We start from the raw sequence: 15,193 nt of genomic DNA, 5'->3' as shown, positions 1-15,193 counted from the left end.
ACTGAACCTGCCATCTTTTGCCCACTTTTTCCAGTGATGCATACCATGCAACTATCCCATTTTAAGTGGGACACTTACAGAATTTACAGAAGCTGCGTTGGCTTCCGATTCCAATCCTGGCTGTCCCATTTTGGCTCCCTTGCTCTGGCTGCACTAGAGCATGGGACCAAAAGACGTGCCTTTTTTCTTTTTCTGGTCCTGCATTGTCGTGTGTGTTAGTTGGCTCACAACAGAGCACAGGACCAAAAAAATACAAATAAAATAAAAATGGAACCCAAAGCCAAGCCAACTTACCTTGCCCCCTATGTGCTGCCCACTCTTATTCCTCCTTCCACCGCAGCCTTCCAGCCAATTTACTTCTAGAAGCCAGTCTCCGCTTCCGAAAGTATGGCAGCAGCGGCAGGGGAGGTTGCGGCAGTGGCAGGCGAAGGTGCGAGGATGGGAGCCCAGAGAGGGGAGCGGGGCATGAGTGACAGGGATGGGGCTGGAGCGAGAGGGGGTGTGTGGCCTCCATTGAGGTTGTGTCCCTAATCTGCCTCACTCTGGTGTTGGAGGGTATGTAACTTGCTCCCCTATCAGTTGGGGAGGGCAGAAGTTGCAGCCTTGTGTTTGTTTATGCACAGGGGACTTTTCCACAGATGGCATGGCTTAACTGGATTGTGAATCGAGCTGTCAGTCAGGCCAATGCAAACAGATACGTTTTTCGGGGGGGGGGGGGAGAAGACATGCAACTGAATATAATGCTTGATCCTGTTGTACTTTCGATCCCATAAATGCCTAGCTATGTGCTGAAGGCTACATTCCCATGTGTACTTGCTTGGGAGTATGCCTCACTGAACTCAACAGTGTGGGATGTGATACATAAGTAGCATTCAAGTACAACATTCCTTGTTTTCCTAGAGAAGACATGCGGGGGAATGTTTGGTCCAGCCAGTTGAAAACTTCCTGTTTCCTCCTGGCCTGGAGCACCTTTCCTCTTGCATGTGACTAGAGGGGGGTGTGACCTTACCTGCCCATGTAACAAAAGGGCAAGGCACGCAGCACATTTCCTTCTTTTCGACTCTTTTTCCATCTTCCTTTCGTCATGTGAACTGCAGTGACTGCCAGTCCGTAGTCACTGGGATTATCCCCCCCCATATGGGGTAGATCCAAATGTATATACTTTGAAACCAAGTCTGCCTTCAGGGATACAACTGTGAACTGATGATGTGAGTAAACTTCTTTTATATACTTTAAACAAGATTGTGGCATGTTTATTCTTTTTAAGAGGGAATTTATCAGCAACATTCAATTCAATACTGAATTGTATGATAGTGAGAGGCTTACACAAGCCTGCAACCAGCTATCTGCTGTGCGTTTATAAGGGGAATGTGAAACTCTGCTAAGTTATATAACTTGCTAGTGCAAGTTAGGAAGGATATTAATAAACAATATATCTTCTCCTGCCTCCCTGAATATTCCCACAAACAGGACTTGTGAGCAAACATGTTTAGGATTGTGCTGTATGTTATTTGCTTATCAGCAGCTATCAGGGATAGCTCATGGGCTTAAAGTTAAATCAGTTAACCAGCTATTGCTGCACTCTAAGTATGCTATCTAACAAAATGAATGTTATAAGGTCAGGATGTTAAGTTGACTGAAGGGCATCTCTCCTGTATTTTAAATGAATTGTGAGTTCAATCCAACCCAACTTTAAAATTGCACCAATTTTGCCATCATCAATGGGTTTTTGAAGTGCTGAACTTTGGCAGGATTGGGCCCTAGCATTTTAAAGTCAATATACTTTAGATCAGCATATTTTGCTAACCTGGAAAGGCTTAACAAATTGCTGTTTGAAAAGCCTCATTTGGAATGCAGTTAATCTAAAAAGCTCGATTTGCAGAAGATTTTCTTTTCAGAGTATAATTTAAATGGATCCCATTTTTTATTGGCGTGCAGGAGTTCTCTCTCAGTAGACTTGGAAAAGTCTTATTATAAAAGCAGGTGGCTATTATGCATAAATAAGATTGGTTATTTACAGCAGTGAGATATTTTGTTACATGCTCAACAATATTTATGAATTAAGATGTGTGTATTAGGGATGGAAGTTTATGTCAATTTGGGTTATCTCAGTTTCTCTTATTTCCAGCTTTAACTTTAACTTTTCCACATTTTGCAGCAATTTGTGGTTTTGTTTTTTAAAAAAGAAAATCTGCATGAAAATTCACCAACATTTAAGTACAAATTTTTCCTAATGTACACATTTTTGCATGCAATTTTGACTAATGTACATCTTTTTCAAGCCTTTTTTCATAACCTAATGCATTTCAGTATGTTATTTTCAGCAGTACATTAATTTTATGCACATTTCTTTCTAATGTATGCACTTCGTAAGCACTGTTTGGTTGGTGAAAGAAAGTTTGGATAAGTGTGAATTTTGAAGCCGTGTTTTGGTTTCCTTATTATTTTGGAAAGTGCAAATTTGATGGGTGGGTGATGTGATGGGTGGGGAGAGAGAGAGGGAGCTCTGTGAGCATAGTCAGCGGAAAGTTAGAGCAGTTCTACACATTATGCAGTGAGAGATGGTAGATGGAACATTGCAATCCTATACGTGTTTACTCCTACATGTAATGTCTTACTGATTTTGGCAGAGCCTGCTCTCAGGTGGGCAGATAATTGTAGTTAAAGATGGCAGAATCCTGACTGTACTATTTTGGGCACAGACTGCAAAGGAACCCTGAAACAATCTAGAAGAGGGGAATTGCATGAGATTCTTGTCAATTGATTCAAAATCACATCCAGTAGCAAGGAAAAGCAAACATCTGAAAGCGATGAACTTCCATCTAAAAACAGCAATGTTCAGCATTTAGTAGTAAGGAATGTCTTCACTGCTTGAACCTCCATTAACTTTAAACTTTGCATCGTTTTACTATTTTCTTAACAGGAAGTAGTGCAGTGGAAAGGGGAACACGGAGGAAGGTAGTTCCAGTACGTTTTTTTCAGAGCAGAAACAATGCTGCCATCTGCCAGAATAATTAACAGACAGATAATGAAACTTCCAAGTTTGTTGCAGATTAGCATAGAGGAAGGAAGAGAATGAGGAAAACAGTGAAGAAGAGGCTGGGTATGTCGTCACTTTTCTTTGATGGGATTCCTTGCTTCATACTAGTAGTTTAAATGGTAACACTTCTTTGAAAGGTTGCTTGCCTTTCTAATTAAAAGCTGACTGTTGCTGTTCAGCTAGCTGAAGATCTTTTGTTAAACCTGTCTAACAAGTTGAAAGAACAGTCTGGTTTAAGAACGATTTGGTTTACAAACTCTGCAAAACTGGAAATAATTCTCTTGGTTTGAGAACTTTATCTCGGTCTAAGAACACAATCCGAATGGTGGAAGGACACCGGTGGTGGGAGGCCTCATTAGGGAAAGCATGCATTGGTTTAAGAACGGTTTTGGTTTAAGAACAGACTTCTGGAACGGATTAAGTTCATAAACCGAGGTACCACTGTATATATATATATTGCCTGATCACCTCAGCTGCTGCCTGCATTTTTAGACTTTCCTTGAAGGCATGGCTGTGGACTCTCCTGGGATGCTGACGGGGTGTGTGTGTCATGATGAGTTCCTAACACTACACCACTGCTAGCAGGTAATCCTAAATCTCTGTTGTGAAGGGGACACAAAGTAAAAACAACCATGCAATTCCCTTTGCACCCAGAACTACCAGATGCACTATTCAAGGCCCCAATGGGCTGCTGTCTTGTTTTCTGTTAACCATCTATAAATGAAAAGGCCTTTAAAAAATAAATATTATTTGATAAATGATCGTGCAAAAGCGCTTGTATGCTTGAGCTCTGGTCACAATTTGCCCACATTTCCCCTGTTGACTTGGCTGGAATAAGGATCAATCTGTTGTATAGCCTAGCTTTCCCCCCCAGTTGTTATATCAGAATTCCGCAATGCCCTAACATGCAGCTGGGAGGATCGACTTGTGAGACCATATATGATGCAGTTAAAGTCAGAACAACACTGAGAAACACAGGTACATAGGGGCCCCAGATTTGCAGACCGTGCCATATTAGTTATGAGATACATCATGCCCTTTTTGGGATCGATTAGGAGACTAAAAGCGAATGTTGTGTTCATACAGCTTTGGGGCGCAGCCTGCATTGCTGGAGGTCTCCGGGAGAGAATGAGAAAGAAGAGAGTGCTAAGGCATTTTGTCCCATGGCACATCATACCTAGATTTTGTCATTCATTTAGATAATATCACAAAGGCAAACTGGAGGAGTAATGTAAACATATACTATACAGTACATCAGCCACAGGAAACCAAAAGAGAAAAACAACCCTGTAATTCTTTTCTTTCTGTATTGATATTCCTTTAACTGTAAGGGGATGCTTGGTCAGTATGGTGGTTCCATTCTACATCACTTTCTTAAAAAAAAAAAAAAAAAATCAGATAAGGATGTAGTGATTTTTGCCAGGATGGGGACAGGGGAATCCTCAATAAAACTTAGGTGAACTTGTAGAAACTTTGAAAATACAAAATATAAAAAAATGTACAGGTTACCTTTTTTTTTTTTTAATTCTATGAAAACATGCTGAGAAGATTTTTCTCCCTTGTGTATTTTTAAAATTTATTTACAAAAGTTAAGGCGAAAACATTAATTGTGCCACCCAGTCATGAAGCTAATCCTTTCTGCCTACATTTACTTAAAGAAAAGTCTTTTTCTGTGCTGGAATTGCAAACAAGCAATCGTTGAAAGAACATCTAGGTGCTCTGAGGGTGTATCCACGTTACAGACTTGCAACTGGGAACTGCAGTTCTGTGAGAGGCACGAGAGATTGAAAAGGAATTGTCAGCCCCCTCCCCAGTCTGCAGTTCCCAGGATACTTTGAGGGAAGTCACTGAAGTTGTAAAAATGACACAAATGTGTAATCTAAGTGATAACGACCACTAGGAAAACTCAGCAGGGAATCTCTGGTTCTTACACTGCCTAGGCTCTTTGTTTTTTTTAACCTTTACTTTCCAGGCCTATCCTGTTTCCAGCATAGAAGGAAAAAAATTGAAATAAAATTAGTTTAGCAACATAGGAATATGTCTTATACCACATCAGACCATTAGTCTATTTCTAGCCTGGTATTGTCTGTTCTGACTGGTAGCAGCTCTCCTTCGTTTCTTCCCTGTCCTTACCTGAAAATGCCAGGACCTTTGCCATGCCAACCAGGTGATCTACGACTGAGCTATATGGTCCCTCCCTTAAAAACACTCCTCCCTCTACCTCGAAACTCAGTTATTCTAGAACAATATGCATGCCCAAATCTAGATGATTCAGTTATTATTATTGTTATTATTAATATATTTACTAAATTTGTTAGTTCCAGCCCAAAGCGACTTACATTTTTGCTATGCTTCATTCATTTTCATGTGGGTAGATTCTCCAAATGTATGCAAAGAGCATTGTCTGATGTACACCTGAACTGGATGGCCTCTGATCACCTCTGGTTCATGTGTGCATTGGACCCTGTTGAAAGTTTGGGGTGCAGCTGATATATTCACTCATGTAAACACGACTATTTTGGGCTGCAGAGTTGATCAGATATTATGGCTTGGAAGCAAGGCTAAGTTATTTGAACTGATTTCGCTTTGAACAATGGGACCCAAGTTCAACTAACTTTGCTTGGATCCGAGGGGATGCTCTAATACTTTTTGAGAAGCCAGCAGGGGTAAACCCATATAGCTCAAGACCCATCTGTTGACTTGAATGCAGTTCAGGTGTGCTTAGCTGAATCATGTTTACTGTAGGTTGTGCTTGGTCGGAAACTAGTCTCTCATATATTTTAAAGGTGCCATTGTAGATACCTCCATGAAAATGATCATTCTTTTCCCGGTTTAACATTCCCAGGAAGATGACTTCTCAGGGCTTAAACTGCAATGAGTGAAACTCAGTTTTCTGTATCGGGTGTGTGTGTGTGTGTGTGTCTGCTTTTGTGCTCTCTTTCTAACCATTAAGGATTAAACTTTGCTGTGCCCTTATATCTTATAATAAGGTCATCTGAAGCATTTTGGTGCTAAATGAATGAATTCCTAAACCTTTTCCATACCTATGCAACTTGAAAACAAACACCTAAACCTAATAATAACATTTCCCAATGCTACCTATGCAAGTCAGAGCTGCAAATGGTTATCATTTTTATCTCCCTTTTGCCATGTGAGACATAACATACAACAGAATTCTTCAGTTCTCTAACCGGGCTACGTCAAGGACACTGAAGCTAAAAAGGGCATTGGATTTGTTTGGAACTGGCAAAAAATGGAATTGCAGGGGTGTGGAAGACACCAGATGGACACTGCGTGGGAAATTATGGGCTATGCCACACTTAACCTAACAAACCAAAAATAGAGGGAAGAATATGAATATTAATAATTAGTTTTTAAGTAGATGGAAGCTGTTATCCATTAGAAATACAAGGATCAGCTGGAAAACTTGCTTAATCTCTTTGCAATTCTGCAAGTTTATTTTATTGTATTGTTTACAATGTAGAGATTGGATATTCAGCATTGGTTTTGAAATGACCATACCCCTCTCAGCAGAAAATAAAATAGCTGCATGAGAGAGACCATCCTTCGAAGAGATAATCTACTCTTTTTAAGGCTGTGATCCAATGCGCACTTATGTGGGAGCATGTTCCATTGATATCAAGGGCAACATGCTACCAAGTAAATGTGTTTAAGACCAGGATATGATATAATCCTGCAAAATCCTGCTGTGGCCGTTTGGTCTTCCCGACATGAAAGTTACCATGCATGGCACAGAAAGAAAAGAGTTAAGAGCGGAAACATCATCCAACACAATGTTTAAAGCTAATAGTTAATACAGTGAAAGCACCACGAGAGAGAGAGAGAGAGAGAGAGAGAGAGAGAGAGAGAGAGAGAGAGAGAGACATTGGTACATTGTGAGAAACAACCTCAGATTCTAGCTTTGCCATCGTTCTAAAAAATGAAGTTCCTCCTGGGTTGAAATCATTTTAATGCCTCTAGAAAATATTGTTTCTAATTTGAATGTCACACATGTAGCTATCAACCAGAAATATCTCCGCTGGAAAAATAGCCAGTGGGATACAGAGCCTAAGCAAGGGTACAGATGTTTTCCATCCATCTCAAATTACTAGAGTGGCTTCATTTGTGCCTCTTTCCAGCTTGAGACTTCATCAACAGGCTGTCTTTTCACATAAGGGTGCCTTGAAGAGGACACCTATCACTTGCATTAGCCAGAAATTGCCACTGGGTGTCATGGGCTTAAATGAGTAATTCTGAAATTCTTCACCACCGCAGAACCCCAATGGACTCCGAAAGGGAGTTCTACAAGAGTGCAGATAGAAAAAAAGCTCTATCGGTACATGTGTAAGTTCACCACAGGTTCATTGTTAATCATCATCATAATTGATCGTGAGATACTTGTTTGAAACAATGGGCCAGCTCAAATGCCTTCAAGGAGGGAGTGGCAGAAGGCCTCTGGCTCACACAATCTCCACGGTTCTGCCATTTCTGCGGGAAACATGAATGACCAAACAGGAGATCCCACTGTTGCTTGAATGTGGGGTGTCTTATAAGCTTAAGAGATCAAATCCTCTGGATTTAGAGGGTAGCATCTTTTAAGGTCAGAAGAGAACTCACAGTCAAGCAATCATGGGATCTTCCATTTTTTCTTCACTTTTCCTCACAGTGAGAAAGTAACATAAAAGGATCATGTGAACTCAAGAACCAGTCTTGTCCTCTCCCCTCAGCGGCTATCCTGAGGGAAAATAGTATCTGACTATGCTCAGTGAGACAAAGTAGGGAAGGAACCTCTGTTATTCTGCAACCTTTATGACTCACAGAGCATTCCTTCATGACGAAATGAGAGAGTGAAAGGCTATTTTGCTGAACTTTTGGAAAACAAGGAGGACTATGAGTCACCTTGGGTGAATGGGTCCCTAATTGCCTCCTCTTGGTCACCAGCTATTGAAGCGCAATGTTCTTGAAAACCGTTCCAGGGATACAAAAACCCAGCATCTCAATTTGGTCTACCCTTATGGCTTACTCTCATTTCTTCCTGAAGAAAAACTCTATGAATGCTCTGAGGCGACATGAACGCAAAAGCAGAGCTTGCTCCAATCTGAAGGCATCAGCTTCCTCACTTTGCTCCCCCCGCCCCTTCTGGGACAAACTTGATAACGTACTCTAGATGAAACTTATCTAATAACTTGAGAACTGGGCCTTTTCTCTCCTTAGGGAAAACTGCAGCTTTCCTAACCGCTTTTGATAGGAACAGTGATCAAACCATGCAATCGTTATCCTATCCTTAAGTCAACTGCAAACGAATCTTTCACATAGCAGGGTTACAGCAGGCCACAAAAAAATAAAAATGAAAATAAAAATAAAAATGGAGGCACTGTTACCAAAAGGCAAGTCATTAAAATCAGTGCCTGTGCTTCAATCATGGATCTGTTCCCCTCAACATGCCTACTTCCGTCTTAAGGTACGGAGCTGGAGCAGGTACACAATACTGTAACCTGGAAGATTTAGGGAAGGCCAGAACCCAAGTCCAAAACCATCACTCTCAATTCTCTAGGCAGAAAAAGAATTCCATTTCACTCTCAGCTGTGTTTGTTGGCATGAACCATGTTGTGTTTCTGTTGTCGTAAAATATACTCCAGGTCTGTAAGACAGCTTTTGCCAACCCGGTGTCCTTCAAGATGGTTTGGACTACAAGCCCCATCAGCCATGGTCCTGGTTGAGGCTGATGGGAGTTGTGGTCCAAAACATCTGGATGGCAAAAGGTCATTGGATGCTGCTTTGGCCAACACACAGCTACACACACACAAGTCCCATTGATGCCAATGATACCACCTACATTGAACTCTCTTCTGAGGAGCCCAAGGAGTAGCTACAGCTCTGTAGCTACTGTGGAACATTAATTCATAGCAGTGAAGCTGGCACACAACCCCATGGAAATGAATGGAGGTTGCACAGGAGCAGTGCTTTGCTGAGTCAAACTCACTTGTTCGTGACTTACCCGCTAAGCACAAGCCCCAGCAGTTATGTTGGAGATTTTATGGGGCAAGTCTTGCTGAAAAACTACTAGAACAAAACAAAGGTTGTGAAGCTTTTTTTAAGAAAACACACACTCACATTAAAATGCAGTTTAAGGCTCACATGTATGTGAAACTTAAAAGAGTCCTTCAAAATCCTTGGAGGCTGATCATACCTGCTAGATATATAAAGTAAAATTCTTAATATACATTTATAAGTTTCATAAATATATGCAATATATAAATATGCATATTCACACACAGCCATCAATGCATATTCATATACTATATATTTATATAGATATATAGATATAGATAAGATCTGTTTCAAATACGAAAGTGATTTTGTGTGTGTTCACTTTCCGTTTCTGTCTCACCCTTTTTTAAAAAATAACCCTAAAACAGTGCATTTGGTGAGAAATCACAATTTCACGATTCATCTCCCTTGAAGAACTAGAAAAAACCAGAGAAACCCAACTGCAAGGCAATGGAGGCAGTCACTTCCAGTTCACAGTATTGCAGTTAGAAAAATACAGTGAGGTCTAAGGGAGTGATGGAGCACGAGCTGCTCGGAAGAAGAGGAAGAAAGGAAGAGGTGGTCACATGACAATACAGCATTGACAGCGCTTTTTCTTTTCTGTACCTGGGAGTTTTTCCATTGGTAGACTTTCCTCCTTCCCCTCTGGTGAGGAGGGCTCAGTTGTGTCCGATAAGGGCCTCCCAGAAACCAACTCCGCGGCGTTTCCATCCATGGTTGAGACATCCGTCACAGTCTTCTCACGTAGCGACTTTTCGTCGTCTTCGTCGATGAGGACCAGTTCGGCTTTGATTGTCTCATCGTAGCCCAACACCTTTTTTGTCTCATCTTCATCATCAATGTTTTGGTAACCCATAAATATCATTGTTACAGGGTGATCTGCGGTGGCTTCCGGGACTTCATCCCCAGAGAGTTTCGCTTGGTGTCGTGGGTTCTCGGAATGCCTTTTGCTGGATTTGTGCACCATCTCTAGTTTGGCCTCCTTGAAAAGCATCTGTTCCTTCATATGACTAAGGTTTCCGTCCGCTATCGACACAGTCCCTCCTTTTACGCTTGATTGTCCAGCCTTCTGAATGAGCTCCTCTACATCCTTTGAGCTCAACTTGTGCACTCCGTTTTCTACCACCGCACCCCCAGAGTGCATCTCATAGACTACTTTGGTACCATCGTCATAGACTTTGATTCCTCTTTGAAGGGCAGCCTCTGGGCCAATGGGGGACGTAGAGAGAATCTTGGTCTCTCCTGTTTGTTTGTCTTTCTCCACATTAATTTCCATGCTGTACAAAGCTTGAATGGAAACAAGAGAGGAAGTGCATGTTACAACAACAAGAAGCATGTGAATGGTTAATTGCCAAACAAGACAAGCAGACAACTGTGCCCTGCCCTGCCCCCCAGTAAGGTGTCACCTAAAGCGCCAAGCGATCTATGTTAGAGGTGTGGTGCATACTGTGAAGAAAAGCAGTTGTTAACCTACAGCGCTCAATGGCACTGGTGCAAGCCATATCCTCTATCAACCTGAGCAGAGAGCTTCCTAATATTACCTGTGTTCAAGGGATTCTGTTAAATCAGGGAGGTGACAAACAAGCAGGTCTACCACCATGTCTCCATGGCCAAATGACTTCAAACTCTTAGGACCCGTGTACATGCTCACCTGACTGATCTAGATAATGAGGATATTATATACAGCACTGAAAGTCAATCAAGAATTTCAACTGATAGGGAGTTTCTTCAACACTGTCAGACATTCCCTTGGGTGTTTTGTTTTGTTTGTGCAGGAGAACCTCCACTGTATCAGGAGAAGACATCCAGAGCGTATCATATCACCATGAGGAAGTGTCAGGGAGCATGGGATACATCAAGATGTGTAGATTAGGGTGTATGCCGTGATTCTGCAAGACTGCAGAAAAGCTACAGAATGTGGTAATGGGGTACAAAATTCAGCTCCCTGAGAATCTCAGCTTCAGCTAACAAAGCCATTCTCTAGTCCTGCGAAGATATGGGTGTGGGTGATACAATCTCAGAAGCCAATGCTTAGCAAGTTGCTCATTGAGATTTCTAATAGCTGGGGCTTCGGAGCCCTGTACACACATTTTGAGAATAAAAAGAAAGAATGCAAATCTGACTGAGCCACTTAACTTATGCATGCGGCAAATTTCAGCATACATAGGCCTTCCTGCAAGTACTGAAATATAAATGATGAGCTTCCATGCTTCCTCGTACAAATATTTCCACTAAGGATTTCGATACTTTTCCTGCTTAGCCTACCAAAATCTGAGGGAAAACTTGAATGGTCTTCCATAAGGTTTACAAAAACTAATGAAGATGGGCAAGCTTGGCTTCAGTTATCACTCTTAACCCAGCAGTGAAAACAGGGAAAGATCAAAAGGAAACAGAGGAAGGAGGCTTAGTGTGCCTGAAATATAAAGGTCCACAAGGGAGTAGCAAGGAATTGGCCTCCAGCTTTACAGTATCACCAGTCAATACAGCTAGAAGATGGGGAATCCATAGTCAATGCAGCTTCCACTTCCTGATCCATCCAAGGCCTGGCTCACACATGCACACAACAACAGTTGATTCATTTGCACTCAGTGTACATAGTATTACTACACACATGGTGACTCCACTGAAAGCATTTTGCCACGAGAAAGTATTAAAGTTCTTTCTATGACAGCAGATCTGTGGCAGTCCATTCATGTGCAGAAGTCACCTCTTGAGATGAAGTTATCGAATGGCAAGCATGCATGTATGTATAAACTGTCCCTAAGATGCACATGACAGCTAGGGTGGGATGCATGCGGCAGGAATGTGCATGTACTTCACACTGCAAACAGCCATATCGTACAACTGTTTCTGATGAGCAAAACACACACTGGTATTTTGCAGGATCCGTATTGCCATTTCAGGCTGGGCCTCAGCCCCGGTACGAAGTTTCCTCTCCACCTGGCAGATGATAACCTAGCCAATGAATGCCTTTTACAATACATGGATTGATCTCAACCCAACTCATTCATGAAATACTGCCATTAAAGGGAGACCTTCATAGGATTTTAGAAAATTGGGAGCTGGATAAACAGAACAGAATCAATTGGTACACATAGGAAGAAGGCAGCAGTAGGTGGCATAAACTTTGAGCAATGCTTCCACACACACAGCTCTGATCATCTACTGACACTTCAATATATTGTTTATTTAAATTTAATTTTCTGAATTTGGCTTCTGGTCCCTGACTCATGGCAGGTTAGGATTTAAATGCAACCCATTTCAAAACCTCAAATACTGGTGTTAGGGAATTTGGATGCAGTTTTGGCACTCTGGGTAAATTAACATTTATGCTTCTGGTTTGACTTCCTCAAGGCCTTCTTTCCATCTATATCTATATATACTTAGAAAAAAGTAAACATTTGTTGTATAAGCTCTCGCTACAAGCTGAAATCTTATCTACTTATTTGGAAGTAAGTATCCCTGAACTCCATATACGTCTGAGCAAACAGACATAAGATCAGGCTGCAAACCATTTTCTAAGAACAAAGAATATATTGGCACCAAAATAAAAGTTTAGAGAAAGGCAGTCTTCACAGTCTATTAATATGAAAGAGGTCTGATTTGGAATGTACCATGATATCCCAAAGAGAACTTGTAAAAAAACCAAAAACTTATGGCATTACTACAAGTAACAGACTGATTAAGGGTTTGTTATACTGTATATATGTTGATTCAAACATCTTGGCTCCTCAACGGATTTCACCACCCCTCTCTCTTGTTTTCTAACAAACAATCATAATGACTACTCTGGTATTGGCAACAGTTTAACTGAGCACAGTTTTAAAATGAAAATTCCAATGAAATTGGCCACAATGAATCGGAACAAAACATTGTTGATGTAGCTAGCATATACCTCGGCTGAGTCTATTAGTTCCGCTGCACTTTTAAAAAAGAATACTGAACATAAATCACATCATTAGTTTTAATTGTGGTTCTTTGACCCAGCAGCAGCTACATATTCCAAACTGGGGGTTTGGCCAAATTCTGTATTCTCATGGGATACTATAGGTTCCAAAACTCTACAATAAAAACCAACTAGCAATAGGGGGTGCTTGAAGAATTTTGTTTATATTTCAGCATGAGCTGACCTGTTCCTCACCTCCTACACTGATTTGTGGATCAGAAGACAGCCATCCATCACATTCCCACACTTTCCCAAATGTTGCAACACAGTTCTTGGTTCAAAAAAAGTACAGTGGTATCTTGGTTCTCAAACTTAGTCGACTCCCAAAACCATTCAAAAACCCAGGCGCAGCTTCCGATTGGCTGCAGGAGCTTCCTGCACTCAATCGGAAGCTGCGGAAGCCACATCAGACATTTGGCTTCTGAAAAACGTTCACAAACCAGAACACTCACTTTCAGGTTTGCAGCATTTGGGAGCCGATTTGTTCGAGAGCCAAGCTGTTCGAGTACGAAGGTACCACTGTACAGTGGTACCTCTGGTTGTGAACGGGATCCGTTCTGGAGCCCTGTTCGCAACATGAGCAGAACTCAACCTGTGTCTGTGTGTGTGTGTGGGTCGCGATTTGGTGCTTCTCCGCGTGCGCGTGACATCATTTTGAGTGTCTGCACATGCGCGAGCAGTGAAACCCAGAAGTAACCCTTTCCGGTACTTCTGGGTCGCTGCGGAACACAACCTGAAAAGATTTAACCTGAAGCAAACATAACAAGAGGTATGACTGTATTGACATGCATTTAACAATGCATATTTTGAGATAGATTATGCAGCAAATGGGAATTTTAAGAGAAAATACTTTCCAAAAAATTTATTTAAATGTGATTTTTTTTGGGTGCAGAATTTTTTTAAATTGCAGATTAATGTGGACATGGAATGGGACACCCTCATGAGTAACCACATGTGAAAGTGGCAGAGACCAGAAATATATTGTTCCGTCCATCCCTACCTAGCAATAAGGCCTTCTCAGGCACATGGGTTTAGATGGCATATGTTCATTGACTGTCGAGGTGAGGAAAGACCATGCTTCCTGGAACATCCCTTGAGGGTTAGCAATGATTCTTTGCAATTTCAGAATGTTCGCAAAGTAGCAACAATACAGCATTTATATAAAATCCCTAGTGGAGCCTCATTGCTTCTTTTCCTTTCAGTTGAAATTGTGAGTAACACTGGGTTGTTGGTTGTTTTTTTTTATTGGCTGGAAATTGATAGGGTCACTGGTGGAAGCTACACCCTTGTGCAAATTAATTGAAACAAACAATGAATGTAGTAGTAAAAAACTCACATATACATACATTAGTAACGGATATGACCTCTGCTATTTTTAAGCAGCATTTGAAAACGGTTTGGCATGGCATCTACTAGTTTCAAACAGTCACTGTTGATTTTCTGATCCCTGAATCAGTGCCTGAATGAACTTTTCCATAGTCATACAGTCTACAGCACGGGGGCGACTTTTGCATATAGCCCACAAATCCTCAATGGGATTTACATCTGGGGAATTCCCTGGCCAATCAAGTACCTGTATTTGCTGCTCTGTCATGAATTTCTTCACCACTTTCGATGTGTGACAGGGGGCTAGGTCCTGCTGCAATATCTCAGTACCATCAGGATACCTCTTTTCCAGCTCTGGAATAACTCTCTTTCTTAGAACCTCAATATATTGTGGCGAGCACATCATTCCTTCTATTGGCTGCAGGCTTCCAACACCATAATGATCAACTGACTTTTTGTGTTTGTTTTGGGTACAGGATTACGAGCAAGATAGAAAACATGCTTTGCTTCAATTAATTTGCACAAGGGTGTAGATGAGGCTGTTTCAAGAACTAGATCCAGCTTGCAGGCCAGCAACTGTCCATCCCTCTATTGCAGTTTGTACCTATGCACAGAAACTCTTTTGCTGGTTCAGGTAATAGGTATGCACTGAATCTAGTACACTGACTCCAACTGTGGGAAGTCAGACGACCCAGGAAATCTGAGAAGTTGTGTATGATGAAGACAGGTGCTCCCTTGTTGTTCAACGCCAACATCTGGTTCTCAGAAGAGAAGGCTGGTTTTTCACTCATTGCTTCTCTGCCCCAGAGCACAGAACACTATTAGGGGCA

The 15,193-nt window shown here is 41.5% G+C and overlaps 2 protein-coding genes across 2 annotated transcripts in view; both read right to left on the bottom strand.

Moving 5' to 3' along the window:
• The window catches only part of LOC114587756 (PALM2-AKAP2 fusion protein-like), a 119,406-nt gene extending 109,691 nt beyond the window's left edge, over nucleotides 1-9,715 (bottom strand). Inside the window, exon 1 of the mRNA XM_028712454.2 lies at nucleotides 9,698-9,715. Coding sequence (XP_028568287.2) covers nucleotides 9,698-9,713 — 16 coding nt within the window. The 5' untranslated portion in view covers nucleotides 9,714-9,715. The remainder of the gene's footprint in view (nucleotides 1-9,697) is intronic.
• The window catches only part of LOC144325933 (paralemmin-1-like), a 109,303-nt gene continuing 103,239 nt past the window's right edge, over nucleotides 9,130-15,193 (bottom strand). Inside the window, exon 7 of the mRNA XM_077920969.1 lies at nucleotides 9,130-10,378. Coding sequence (XP_077777095.1) covers nucleotides 9,654-10,378 — 725 coding nt within the window. The 3' untranslated portion in view covers nucleotides 9,130-9,653. The remainder of the gene's footprint in view (nucleotides 10,379-15,193) is intronic.

The sequence above is a fragment of the Podarcis muralis genome, chromosome 17, assembly GCF_964188315.1.
Source record: "Podarcis muralis chromosome 17, rPodMur119.hap1.1, whole genome shotgun sequence".
Taxonomy (NCBI): Eukaryota; Metazoa; Chordata; class Lepidosauria; order Squamata; family Lacertidae; genus Podarcis; species Podarcis muralis.
The sequence above is the reverse complement of the archived record's forward strand: the minus strand, read 5'-3'. Positions and strand labels throughout refer to the sequence as shown.